The sequence below is a fragment of the Pyxicephalus adspersus genome, chromosome 3, assembly GCF_032062135.1.
Source record: "Pyxicephalus adspersus chromosome 3, UCB_Pads_2.0, whole genome shotgun sequence".
NCBI classification, from domain to species: Eukaryota; Metazoa; Chordata; class Amphibia; order Anura; family Pyxicephalidae; genus Pyxicephalus; species Pyxicephalus adspersus.
Genome location: NC_092860.1, coordinates 83,910,209 through 83,924,637, shown reverse-complemented (window position 1 = coordinate 83,924,637; position 14,429 = coordinate 83,910,209). Strand labels below are relative to the sequence as shown.

The window sequence follows — 14,429 nt, the reverse complement described above, 5'->3', positions numbered from 1 at the left end:
AACGTTATACTCATTTGTATGAAATGTTCAACAATACGTGGCGCTTTAGTAAATTAAGATAAAAGATACAGTAACAACAACCATTATATCATTAATAAACAGCCAGTTACTGGAAGAAACCCAAAATATCTCAGTGTTGCCTGTACAATCGGTCATTACATGCAATAAAAAAAAGTTAATATAAAAGTACCATATAAATTGTATAAATTGAACAGTTTTTATTATCAGCGACAGATTTTCCAATTGATAATGGTCATAGATGGCCAGATGTTCCACCAACAATGATGGGTAGAGATGTATCACACCCTGCACCTGGAATTCTCTTTTGTTTATAAATTTAAAATAATTTTGTGAGAAAGCATGCAATGTTGTCTTTGGAATCAATGCATAGCCCAATCCTTGACAACAGTGCTCAGATCAGACACACTGCAAGGCAAGATTGGGAATGTATAGCCATGCTATGGATAGCCTAATAAAATAAGTAAAATAAATAAAACACACCTGGAAAGAGACTCATTGCTACTGGTTAACTTATCGACTAGATCCATGCTTTTAGAAGAGGCTTCTTTGTCTGCCACCAATAAGCTTGTGTGGGGGATCCCATCTGATTGCTTTGGCACAGGCACCTCCAATTCGTGAAGCCGTTTTCCAATATTCTGTTTGTTAACCTACAAATATACAAGTAAACAAAAACAAATGAAGATGTAACATCTACAGCCAGACCACTGCTGGCAGAAGGAAAAAAAAATCTGGAGGGAAACAAGTCTTCCTGACCTCTAGCAAACACAACCTTATCAACACTAATAGAGCAAACCACTTATAAGAAAGCAAGATGAGTCATACTGAGAGCAAGGAGACTGCAGCCATGCACAGGAAAAAGATAAGGCCTATCAAAGGCACAGATTTAAAACACAGTTCAAAGTTATTTAGAGGTACATACTGCACAAAACACCACATGTTTATTTTAAAGGATGAGGGGAGAACAAACTGTTTCCTAAAAGTAATAGTGAAAGCACCCTCGCTTAATAAAACATAGGCAGTAGGGTGGGCCTAACTTGGCTATAACATTCTGAAAGAGTGTTCCTAAAAGAATTGCAAGCAAATAATAATTTTTCCGATGCAGAAGTGATGTAAATGAAATATATTTTAAATTCATAATAGGGTTTCTGACCCATGTAAGGAACTTAAGCAAATGTGCTGAACATGTTGGCTAGCTAATAAGCAAGCAGGTAGCTCAAAATGCCACTCATTTGTCCTCATCCCCTCCCCTTCACTAAAGAGATCGGTTCTGTGTGTACAATGCTCATTTGTTCACCTGTCACTGGAAAAAATCATGAAATATTTTTCCTGACAACACTGACATCTGTATGAGGCTTTGGAATGACACAGTTTGGCAACACACTATATCTCGGGCAGAACAGGAGACCCGTTTTTTTTTTTACTGCAATTTGGAAACACATATCTTCTTCCGCAGCCTGTCAAAAAGTAAAAGCAGAGTCAGATGCGAAGGAGCTAATCTCTCTCTCACCCTGCTTTTTCCATCTAGCAGCAGCAAAGCTGATTGGCTTCTTGTGCTGCTCTCATTACACCAAGTCAGACTTAGGTATTTACAATGCTTAAATAATACACACAAGAATACGGCCAGGCATAAACATTAACTCTGAAATTCAAAGCAATGACGTGCAGTGTCTGGTGGACACTGACTCTGCAATATCTACTCTTGCCAATGGCTCCCCCAAACATACTCCTTGTTCAGAAGAGAGCATGCATGATATGCTTACAAGACAATAATTAGATGCACTGTGTTCCATCTGTAGAAGAGACATTTCCTGTTCCATTTAAATTAATGTTAAATTTTGCAGGGCACCAATTAATTTCCCTTTGGGACATATTACACATACAAAACAGTAAAATTAGGCAAAAAGGCAATTTCACAAGAGGTGGGAACTGTATGTATTGCTACTAACGAGATTATTATTTCATTTCTGTGTTTAAACTACAAGACATCACTTGTTTTTTTGTGGACAGCACAGCTTTTATTTTTTTCCTTCAGGTTTGTTAAGACCATAAGAAGGAACAGGTGCATTTCAGAAACCATACAAATAGAAAAGGGAAAGGATAATAAAAAGAAATGCAGATCTTTTTAGTTAGTTTAGGGATCTAAGGGAATCTAAGCCTTTGTACTCCAAATTCCTGTGCTGCAGGCTGGTATCCTTGACATTTAAATCAGACATTCCAGTTTCACATGTTAATACATTTTTGACCACCAATTATGCAGAGTATATTTTTTAAAAAGCTAATATGTATGGGCAAGCTTTTTTTTTTTTTTGGAAAAGTAGATTTTACTTGAATATAAATACAGATCGCCAAATGATAGCCACAATAGGCTTGATGTATTAAAGCTCCCTAAGACAGAAGAGGATAGACTATCATGGGAGAATTTGGATGATCCAGCAAACTTGGAATGGATTATTTAAAAATCATCTGCTATTTGTTGGCAAATGTTTTCAATCAGTTGTTCATCAATCTACCAGACAAGTAAGCCCATTCATCTTGAGTAACAATCATCTTATGTGTACATTACATAGATTACCTTACCATCAACTTGAAACACCTCAGCAGAATAGGTTTATGGCAATCAGTTGATCACAATGTTTCTCCAAATTAATTGTGGATTCCTGTACAACGCTACAATATTATGGCTATTAGTGGCATATAGCAGAGACTAAATAGTTGAGCGGACTGTAGTTGAAATACTGCATACATTGAATAAGGCCGTGTGCTAAATGTAGAAGGCAGTAAAGATGGATTCAAAATGCAATTTAGTTTTATTTATGCAATTTATTTTTATTATAGTTTCATAAAGGCATTCTGACATTGCAAAGCTTGTGAGGTTCATGTAAACTGAGCAAGGTTTAAGGAACAAGGGGTTATCTTATATACATACATTTATTTCAGAATTTTAGGCAAAGCTGAAAGTAAAATAGAAAAGATATAGTGTTTTGTCATTACTAAGTAAATGTTTCTGGCAAATATATTAAATAATATGTGCAGCTCTATGGCTGCTCTGGTGTCACTAACATGACAGCTGCCTTGTGGTTTTCCTGCTCTTTAAACACTGCGTACCCAGTAAAAAAATTGACATACACACCGCCGGAAACAATTAGCAAATGCAGAAGGGCCATCAACTAGTAATCTCCGAAAATCCGTTTATTTTTAGTCTTCCCATAGAAATATAATGCTGCTTTGTTTTATTTTACTTTGAGCCTGTGGTGTATACGTGCTTTCTGCTACCTCCCTAAAGCTCTGTAATTCTATAAATACAGGTTGTAGTTTTAATCTTTTACTACCTTAGAATTAAAGCATACCATGATAAAGTAAAAAAAAGAAAGAACATTGTGTAATTCCAGGAAAAAAGTGAATTATGAGCTGATGGTTAATAAATCACAATGAAAACACTGTTGGATGCACCTGTTTGAAAAACAATGTAGCAAACCCAGTTAAAAAAAAAATATATACATATATTCACACACACATCCACCGTATTATGAGATGATGGTTCTTTAATACCAAGGTATTTAAAAACAAGGTTTATGACACATTTACTGGTTGGTAAACAATACCATGACAAGGATTAATGTGAAAGGGAAAAATCATTGCTCAGACTACAAGTCACTGGCTAACCAGTACTATTTGTTCATCAGGCCTGGGATCATGTGACCAATACCTAAGCATTTCATTACACAATCAGCACCAAAGGGATTAACAGTTACTTCAGTTTAGGCACTATTAAGGTAGCTCTTATCTTGTATTAGTATATTGGGGTAAGAAGATAAAACATCACAATGAACTGTAAATAGAGGCCCAAATTCATACAGTGAAAGGCCTCAAGATAGGGACTGGTCTACTATATGGAAACACACAGCGAAGGCTGGTTCTGATCATAACAACATTAAATTGAAAGAGTCGGGTCCAGGTGGCACTTAAACTCCTGAGTTTCTCAGTAGTAAATCCAGTTACCCTACATAGTATTGAATTTGTCTTGGATAACTCTTAAACTGTTCGTAAGATCCTCCATCAGCATTATATCGTTTACCCTGTGAAGCCACATACCCAGTTGGAATATTCTTTTACTTCCAGAACAAAGGAATACATGAATTAGCTGTCACAATAAGATGTCCAAGAATAGAGCCTTTATAGGGCTTTTCTGAAATTACATTATGGTGTAGCAGGTAAAACCCGGGATCCCACGGTATGTTGTTAAGTAGGGACTTTCTGCATGAGTGCCCTCACCTGTTCCCAGTAGGGACGCAGCAGTGGGCATGACCAGAAAACATGGAGCATACTATCTTTATACTGAGCACACCACCAACATCTGTTGGATACTTCGGGGGAAAAACTATGTACCCGCTCCGGGGTCCTGTACCACCTAGAAAATATTTTAAAACTCAATTTTTGATATCTTTGGCTGGTGGAGGATCTGTGCACTGATGTGAGAATCTTAGATCTCTGCTCAGTCTCTAGTGTTTACCCAAGTTCCACCTCCCATGCCTGTACATAGGTGGGTGTGAAATTTTCAGGAGCGGAATTCAGTTCAGCATACAGTAGAGACAGAGAATGCCTAGTCAACGCACTCCCCATACAAACCAATTCAAATAACGTTTTTGAGAGAATACTTCTGTACTCAGGGGGAAGAGACCTGAGATAATGCATGAGTTGCAGTGACCTCCAACAATCTAGGTTTAAACCACCAGACTCAGCCATCAACATCTCTGTCAAAACCCATCGAACCTGGTGATGTTCCAACCATTGTATCCCTCTCTCCCATAGCTCACCCAGTTTCCTATCTTCTAGTCCATGGGGGGAAGGACGGGTTACCTATATTCGGAAACATGGACGAGGGCTTGGGAGATAATTGGAGTCTAAACAAAGGTTTCTGACATGCTTTCCATGTGGCAGAGATCAGAGGGTGTGACTTCAAAACCGGTTGCGGTAATTTAGGCAGCCAAAGGATCAAAGGATCGCCATAAGAGGTATAGGCCTGAAAGATTGTTCAACTTCTATCCACTGTTTGAGCTACCCATGTCTAAACCAATCAAGGATTAGGACCATATGGGCCACTAAAAAAAAAAGAGATAAGTTGGGAACTCCTAACCCCCCTACTCCTTAGGCCCGAAATTTTATTGACCCTGCCAGGATTTAAAAAAAAAGACATAGATAAAAAATATTGGTAATGCTTGGAGAAAGTATAGAATTCTCGGCAACACATTCATTTTAATAGCCTGAATGCGTCCAAGCCAAGTTAGAGTCAGGGAAGACCAGCGATCCAAGTCTTTAGTAAAAATGGCAGGTATTGGGGCAAAATTTAAAGTATAAAGTTGTGATAGGTCTGTTGGGATCAAGGTCCCCAGATACTTAATGGCTTTATCTTTCCATTTTAAGGAAAAAGAAGGGATGAGTCAGGGGAAAAAAAAAAAATGCCTGGGCCGCCGACTTAGTTAACTTTAAAATAAGACACTATACCATATTCCTGTATCGTCTTAATGAGGTTTGGTAGAGACGTGGCTAAATTAGTGCTAATAAAAAGAAGGTCATCTGCATAAGCTGCCACCTTATGCTCACAATCATCCAACCTTGAGTCCTGAATATCTGGGTTTGAGTGAATTGCTACTAATAGGGGCTCCAGGGATAGGATAAAAATAAGAGGAGACAAGTGACAGCCCTGTCTAGTGCCATTGGTGATATTAAAGGGTGATGACACTTCGCCATTGACTCTACCTGATGCAGAAGAGGATGAATATATAGACAAGAACATTTACAGACAGAACAGTAAAGGTTTTGGGATAAAGAGCTATGTATTGGAATCTAAAAGTAGTTAATAAAAACGCCACAAGCTGACTTTCGAAAACCAGCAATGTAAGCTAAGTTGTTGTGGGTTTAACACAATAAAAATACAGGCCACTAAATACGGTACTACAAAACAGAAAAGCCTTATGGACGCCATCATGCTAAAGGAAAAAAAACATAAGGTTACAATGCAATATGACTTGAAAATCAAGTAAAAAGTGCCCAGCACTTAAAAAAATGTATTAATAAACAGGGAATTACCTCATGGGAATCTTCCAGGTCCATATGTTTCAATGGCAGTAATTGATTCTCAACAGGTAATGTGTGAAAAAATGTCGGATTCTCTGTTTTATCAATAGGGCCCCAAGAGTAAATTATTTTTTCACAGAGGAGATTTTGGCTGACATCATAAGCTACTCATGTATGAGGATGCATTGAGTCACACAGCCCACCAAATACAGTAACCTAAGTTCTGTCCTCATCCATATTGATAGCATAACTTTGCATATCCAAATACCTCTTGTTTTTAGTCAGATGAAAACATCAATATTCAGATTTTTAACATTCTAGATTGCCTAAGGCTCTATTTAGAAAAAAGGACATTCAGGTCTCCCAGATACATGTGTTTTAATGGCAGTAATCGATTCCCACCAGGGAATGTTCGAGAAAATGTTAGTTTCCCTGTTTTATCAATAGAGCCCCTAAAGAACATTTTATTGTCACAGAAGAGAGTTTGGCTGACGATTGCTAGTATGAATTTATCCTGTAAATTGGACATCAGAATGTGTCTATTACCATTGGTCATGGAGTACATACATGAATAAGGGTCATTGCTTGATCTGGCTGAAATCAGCAGATCGCCTTAGGTCTTAGGTTCTTTTAGTCTCACTATGTGAATTGGAGTAAACATGTTTCCTTGGTCACTGGACTCCCCCAAAGTAAGCTTTTTTTTTAATTCATGTAATATTTAAATTTTTTTTTCTCATTCTATAAAGAATTATAGGACACCTTCATTTCCACTGTTCTCCAGTGCTCCAGCTCCTGCTGTGCATACATGTCCCTCAACACATTCATTTACGGTTTTGGAGATGCAGAGTGATGGAACAAGAAGTGACAGATTCTATCTTAGACAGTAGTCACTTGAACAGGTGTCCCCCAGATTATCTCTCACTTCCTGTTATGATGGAATTATGAAAAAAGTTGGTCCCCTTGGCTACATCATAAATCACCTGTTTATTGAACTTTTAATGCTCTGTTGGCTATGGATTCTTGAGGATAGGCGACCCCTCCTTTGCCCTTCACTTCTCCTTTCTTTTATCCATTTTTCTTCATTTAGTTATTTTTGAACTTCCTCCTCTTTTTCCTTTCTTCCTTTTTTTCCTGTCCTTTTCTCTCAGCACCTATTTGGTTTACTTGTATTTTACCCTCACAATTACACTAACAGGAGAAACAAAGAGATAGGAAGAGACAAAGAGGAGAGACTCACACCAATGTTAACCGCTCCCAAAACACATTACTATTCTACAGTTCTAGTCCTCTCAGACATGAGCTTCTTCCATTACCATATTATAATGTAAAGATCTCACAAAAAAAGTTTAAATACAGAATGCACAAAAGGCATGTATCAGACAAAATTTAAGTTCCTGCTTGGATTTCTATGATCAAAATTCTTTACCATTTTCATGATGTAAGGCAATTGTTTATAATGGGTACATGATAACCTGTGAATACTTAATGCTAGCATCACTATATCATCATAATGCCCACATTGTCAATCCTTCAAAAAATTTAAGGCAGGTTCAGACCTGCAGCGGGATCAAGTGCTCTTGGGAGCTGGCAACCTGCAGCTTAGTCATTTGAACAGCAGCAATGATTCTTAAAGATTCATCATCTACAGATTTGACAGCAAGTGGCAGTGAGCAGTACCTGAACTGCTCACTGTCACCATCATTCACTCTCTATGAGGCTGTTGCAGCTACATGTCCTATTTCCCCTGAGGCAGCAGTTCACTTGAGGAAGTGGTAACTGCATCACAACCTCAATGTCAATTTATACATAGCTTGTATGTTGATTTACATGTTAAAATCTATACTGAACAAAATAGTGATAAAACTGGAAATGGTATCTAAAAATAAAAAAAGCAAATGTGTTTTATATGACCGTTTACCAGTGCTTATATATAATGGTTACATAACTTTTAAGGTTATTATTATCAAATTAGTGACCCTGCCAGTAACACTGTTTCTGTCCTAAGGTGACAAGTAATTTTTTAACTGCACTGTGTTAATGGACAATGTCTGCCCAGAATGTGCAGTTAATTTGGTCTAACACATCCCCCTCACCATTACAAAGGGAAAATGTGATTTTTTTTTTTTAGTTTACAGAGGACAGTGGGTGATAGCAAAAAAACAGTTTGGGATATCAGTTCAGGAATTTACAAGGACAATGTAATTCTGGCAAGATCGAAAGGTATCTTTCTTTCCAGCTAGTAGTACTGCTATCACTGAAACCAATGGGCTTTTTGCTTATTCGTAAAGGTAACACTCTTTCCACTGGCCAGCCATGTAAGAGGAATTCTTCCTAGTAATCATCCCGTTAATTTATGAGAGCTGTGCTTATTGTAAATATAGCAGGGGTTCCCTAGGGACCTGAAAGGTATTTCAAGGGTTCTTCCATATTAAGATGGTTAAAAAAAGGCTGCTTTACACTAAAGCTGCAACCCCACCACATCAAAATTACCACCTGTTTAAAAATCACTTTATAGTCCTCTCTCCAGGGAAACTTAAGCAAGGTACACACTTGCAATAATTATCGTTAGAAAACGAACAAGTAAGCATTATGCACGGTTATTTTCAACGATCGTATTGTGCACATGTCTGTATGTTGTAACAATACGATTGCTCAAATATAAAACACCAATAATGTATACACGCTAGATACGATCGTTTGAACGATGCAGGAAGTGACATGTAAAGGAGAAAGAGTACTGCAGAAACATCCACGATCACTGAACGACTGTACACACAATAGATTGCAAACAATCGTCTCGCAATCAGGACGTGCCAGGACGGTTGTTCATTTCCAGCGACATTCCTCCCTCATCAGGGGCGTTGGTCAGTCGTTGTGCACTTTTTTGTTAACGATTATCGGACGATCGGACGTTAGTGGTTCGTTTCCAGTGATAATTACTGCAAGTGTGTACGCAGCTTTAGTACTTTTTTTTAGGATCATGGCTATAATTTGTTGCACTCGCACCGAGATCATGCAAATGCTCCCTGATATATATATATATATATATATATATATATTTATACTGCACAGAAAATGCACTAAAGAAGAAGTGAAACTAATGAAACAATCTCATCTTAGGACTGGTAAGCAATGGTAATAATGTTACATTATACATTTTGAACTTCGATATACTGTAAACACTGACCCTCCTATATATGCAGAAAATTATTGTTGTCCTACTTTCCCTACAATGCTACATATATAAAATGTATTATTTCCATGTCTCTCCAATTTACCTTTCTTGGCAATGGAGAAGGAATGCTTTCAGAACCATTTCCTAATCGTGATGAAATGTCATCCTGTAGAAATATAACAGAAATGCAATTAAGCAAAAAAACAAAAAAACAAAAAGGTAAAGCATTTTACATGTGTATTTCCAAATTAAAAACATTATATAGATAAAAGAAAAAAGCTGCTAGGACCGCAATAATAAAAACATTACACTTGCTTACATAAAAAGGGATTTAACAACATTAATAATATTATAAAATTAAGAACAAAAAGTAAGATACACTTAAGAGTAAAAAAAAAACAAAAAAAAAAACGAACGAATTCCTACATTTCTTGTTGAGTTCTCTCAGATATGAAAAAGTTGCCTTCAATGGCAGATAACAGAGTACCCATGAAAGTAATTATATTTACAGGTTCTGTAGCATTTACACATTTATAACCACAGTTTTGATAATACAGAGTAAACAATGCTTAAGGACTTTTCATGATTCTTGTTTATTAGTTACAGCTTCAACTTAAAAGGCCTATATGGGTATAAAATTACAGCAGACAAATGTATCTGATTTTGATTAGACTGGGTGATCATCTTATGACTGACCATGGCTGTTCTTTTGCCTCCTGACAGGCAGACAGATTTTACAATCTCTATTGTTCCCCTTAAAAAAAAAAAAGTGGTCTTTTATTTTTGTCCCTTTGGATTGACATGAGCTTGCTGACCTTTAACATGTAGCACCTTATAGGCCCCAATTCAGGGATCATTATGGAGTGCTCCACAAACTGTTTGACATGATGATGTCAGGTCCTGCATACACATGTCTATGCTCCACCTGCTCACAAAGACTTCCAACCTCTTCAAAAAACACCTGTCAAAAATGATTGCCTGAAAATGAGTCCCCACTAGTGGTTAATCAGATGGTTGACAAATGCTCATCTAAACACAGTCTTTATCCTAGTTTCTATGCATTTTAGGATCACAATAAAGAAAAATTAACTACTATACCTACCTTTAATCTTGGGGATAGTTCACGGTTTTCTAACTCCACATTATGCGTGTTCAATGGCTGCTCCAGAGAATGCACCTATGTTATATAGGATATGTACAATTTACAGTCAATACAAAACAAATACTTCTTTTCTATATTTTACTAATGACTATGGAGAAAAGTAACAAGATATAAATGTGTTTAGGATATGTGAGGAGTATCCATAAATATTTTAATAAATATTTTGCAAGATGTGATTGCTGATCCCCCTCCTGAAAATGCTAGTTGTGTGGCTGCCTCACTAGCACTCACAAAGATTCCATTTTTACTAGACTATTCACTCAAAGTTGTTATAACAGAAAGTATAAATTTGCACTGCAAAGTTATAAAACATTTTCAACCTACCATTATACGTGGAGATATAGAAGGAATCTCAATTTCAGCAGATCTGGCTGGAATCAATGGTTTATCTGAATTATATTCCTGTGAAAAAATAAAAATACATTGGTAATATGCCTAACACTTCACACAAATTAAGCATTCTGTAGCTCAGTGAATACAGATAATACTTTGGCTTATACATAAATTAGATTTGTACAATTTATATGAAAAAGAAATTTTTTTGGTTTTATTGTAATGCCGTTATACTTTTTTCTACAATTCCAATTACAAATCTACTAATTTGTATGCTTCTTATACACAGAACAATAACCAACTGCATGCTGGTCTATGCTATAATCAGGCCCTGCTTCGCTAAGTAATAGACCTGCTTTAAGTGTATCTTTAGAAGAACAGCAAAAATATTTGTGAAAAGCTAGGCTTATCTTTGAGTAAGTGTGAAAGAAGGATTCAGAAGCAGTGGAGGCACATACTTTCACCCACAGCTACTGCAGCAATGACTTAATATCATATTTGGTTCATTCAGGGCAAAGTGACACTACCTGACGACAACCCCCCTCCCTTCACTGAAAAGCTTACTAGTAAATGTACTCTCGCGTACCAACTTCACAGAAGATCACCCTGATTAAGCTGTGATGTCATGCTTTCACCTATGTGAATGACTTTAAAGCACTTCCTCATGCGACAGTGTTCAGGTCTGTTGATTAGTCACATTAGGTCTGAGCAATGTCCCATGTGGAAGATCACATGCTTTCCCTGAAAAGCTCCTTTATAGCAAGAATAAACCAAGAGCTGTTCAATAATGTGCATTGCTGTAAAGCAACCCAATATAGGTTTTAAAAGATTTACTTTTTTCTCAAGGCAGAATACAATACACAGATGATTCAGATCTATACATGGTGGTACACTAAAATGCAGGTGCATTTGGTGTGTTGAGTGTGTCATACAAACTGGCACCAATTTTGTGTAAATTCATCATAGTCCAGTTAACTGGGGGCATAGCAATGGCGAGTCCTTTAACCTACACAATTTGTGCTAAAAGGTGTCCTTTCTCATTTCAAAAAGTCTGAAGTACTCTTGAACACAAGGTATTGGCTATAAAGTATTTCTAATTGCAAATGATGATTTTTGCTATAGCTCTGAAGAGATGCAGTTACTTGCTTAGTGACTATCTGCAATCTACCTCCTATACCTTAAAGAAATCCACTGTGATAAAACAGGAACACTTCAGGATTTATGCTTTAAGATGAGTTTAGGAACATTCTAATGTTAGAATTCTAAGTACACTATGAAGTGTGAATACTGTCTGTGAGCCATTTTCACTTTACAAAGCTTTAAAGATTATATTAATATTTTCCTCATAAATCCTTTATCCTGTGTTAAACAGGTTTTGCTTCTAGCAGACATTAACCCACTTGTATAAATATATTACAGATAAATATCAGAGAAAGAAAGGCTAAAAGGTACTTATGTTTTATTTACCTTTACTGTAATTATCCTGGCCATATCTTTACACAAGCCGTCCTTTTCTGTAAGCTCACATTCAAAGAACTTAGAATAATTTTCTAACAACTTTGCCACAATCTTATTGCAAATTTCTTGTTGCTTCATGCCTTCAAAACCTGGAGATACACTAAGAAAAAAAAATAATGATTAATATCTTTTTATTGCTATAGCCTATAGGCACACAACCTTATTAACTCAAAACAACCCCCTTTGCTTTGATTATCACTTTATATTTTAATAGTCACTAGACCTGACTTAACTTACAGTGAGAATGTGCATATCAGGGTATGTTTTTTTCCTGTTTGTTTTTGGACAAACTGCAATGGGTAAAGTCACCTCTTGGCACTGTGCCTAATGGTAAACTTGGCTCTAGCCATGCTGGCCATAAGGTCAACTCGCTTTTCTCTTCTGTTACAGAGATAATAGGGAATGCTCTAGTGTGCTTGCTTTACTTCAGTCAGTATAAAAAAGGCCTTTCTGAAAATGTATCATTTATTTCTTGGATTCAAACATTTTAACAAGATAAAGTTCAGTGAGAGTGTCTCTGCTCCACAAGTCAACCCTTGATAGTGACTCCTACAGAGAGCCTTGCTGTCAGGTATGGAGCAGTGTATAGCAGTCTACATCACATATTATATTTAACTTTGCATAGTTCTGCCCAGGCCCTTTTTGGTGGACGGGCCACGTCAATCGGCAGCAAAATAGCTGTGTGTAACTGGATTAATTCTGCATCCTTACAACTCTCTTCATATCTCCTAGACTGTATGTCTTGCTGACTTGAAATGTTCAGGGTGCACAGGGAACACTGATAAGTAGTAAGCACAATTTTTGCACCCCAGCTTTAAAAAAAATTAGGATGTGGGCATCAGAATTGTAAAAACATAAATACAACATTGGGGTTCCTGTTTCAAAGCAAGAGAACCTAGGAGTCCTTAATTGGATATGCAAATTGGGAACCACTTACATAGAAAGGAGCATTGGGATGGGGCCCCTAAATTGATACCTACTCCCCATCTGTCACAAATCTGTTATACTATGTTACCCTGTCTGCTTCTCTTCTTTGAATCCCAATCCCGTAGAACAGTGGGGTATACAAAACTGAAAATGTAGGTGCAGTGGGGGGCACACCTTTGACTATCTCCCCACCACCACCACTAAAATTTAATTACTATGGCATCATTAGAACATGAAAAACTCCACCATCAAAACGCACTGCCCTGTTACACATTACTGCCCACTACTAACACTTGAACCCCAGTTTCTCTGGAATGGGGTGGTGTAGGAAACTGAAAATGTGTGGGGTACATCTGTGGCTAACCCCCCTAAAATGTCATCACTATGGTATTATTGGAACATAAAAAACTTTGCCCATCAAAACAAAATCGGGTTCAGGTACTGGAAGGGTACATTCATGTGTAACAGAGCAGTGTGTATGTTGTAATGACGCCATGGTGATGGAAGTTTGGGGGGTGTTGGCCACAAGCGTCTCCCACTTGCACCTCAAATTTTGTTTATCTGCACCTCTCTGTTCTAGAGAAATTAGGATTCAAGGTAGGGAAGCGGACAGTTTGATGGGCAGAGGTTTTTTTTATGTTCTAATGATGCCATGCTGATTAAATTTTAGGGGAGTTTATACATGTCCCCCACTTGCATCTACATTTTCAGTTTCCTGCACCTTCCCATTCCAAATAATTTGGGGTTCAAAGAACAGTTGCAGAAAGGGTAGCACAGTATTACAAATATAGTTTGGTGAAGGGTGGGTAAAAAATGTAGGTGCCCCACCCCACTGCTCTTTGCTATGTAAGTGGTAGCGGGGAGGTCCTTAATTTGGATTTTTAATTTTGGGCTCCTATGTGCACTTTATTGTGAGACAGCATCTCAAATGTTCAATTTCTACAAGTTTTTAAACTCGCGATCCCCATATCTTGATATTTTGGTTATTATTAGCTATAAGAGTACCCTGTGAACCCTGTAAGCCATTACAACCAACAATTTAGGAGAACTGAAAGATTGAACAGTGAATTGGCTCCAGAATATGACAAGCAACCTTGAAATTGAAATTTCACAGGCAGTTTTTTTTACCCATAGAATATGGGCAGTGATGAGGGGAGACATTGACTGTCCTGCCCCCACCTACTATCACATGCATGATGCTTTTAAAGCAACACCACA

The 14,429-nt window shown here is 37.3% G+C and overlaps 1 protein-coding gene across 2 annotated transcripts in view; it reads right to left on the bottom strand.

Annotated features, from left to right (window-relative positions):
* The window catches only part of FAM13A (family with sequence similarity 13 member A), a 107,131-nt gene that overhangs the window by 68,882 nt on the left and 23,820 nt on the right, over positions 1-14,429 (bottom strand). For both annotated transcript variants that reach the window (XM_072405507.1, XM_072405506.1), the window contains exons 4-8: positions 12,234-12,384; positions 10,758-10,835; positions 10,374-10,448; positions 9,375-9,437; positions 502-668 (exon numbers count right to left, since the gene is read on the bottom strand). In XM_072405507.1, coding sequence (XP_072261608.1) covers positions 502-668; positions 9,375-9,437; positions 10,374-10,448; positions 10,758-10,835; positions 12,234-12,384 — 534 coding nt within the window. The remainder of the gene's footprint in view (positions 1-501; positions 669-9,374; positions 9,438-10,373; positions 10,449-10,757; positions 10,836-12,233; positions 12,385-14,429) is intronic.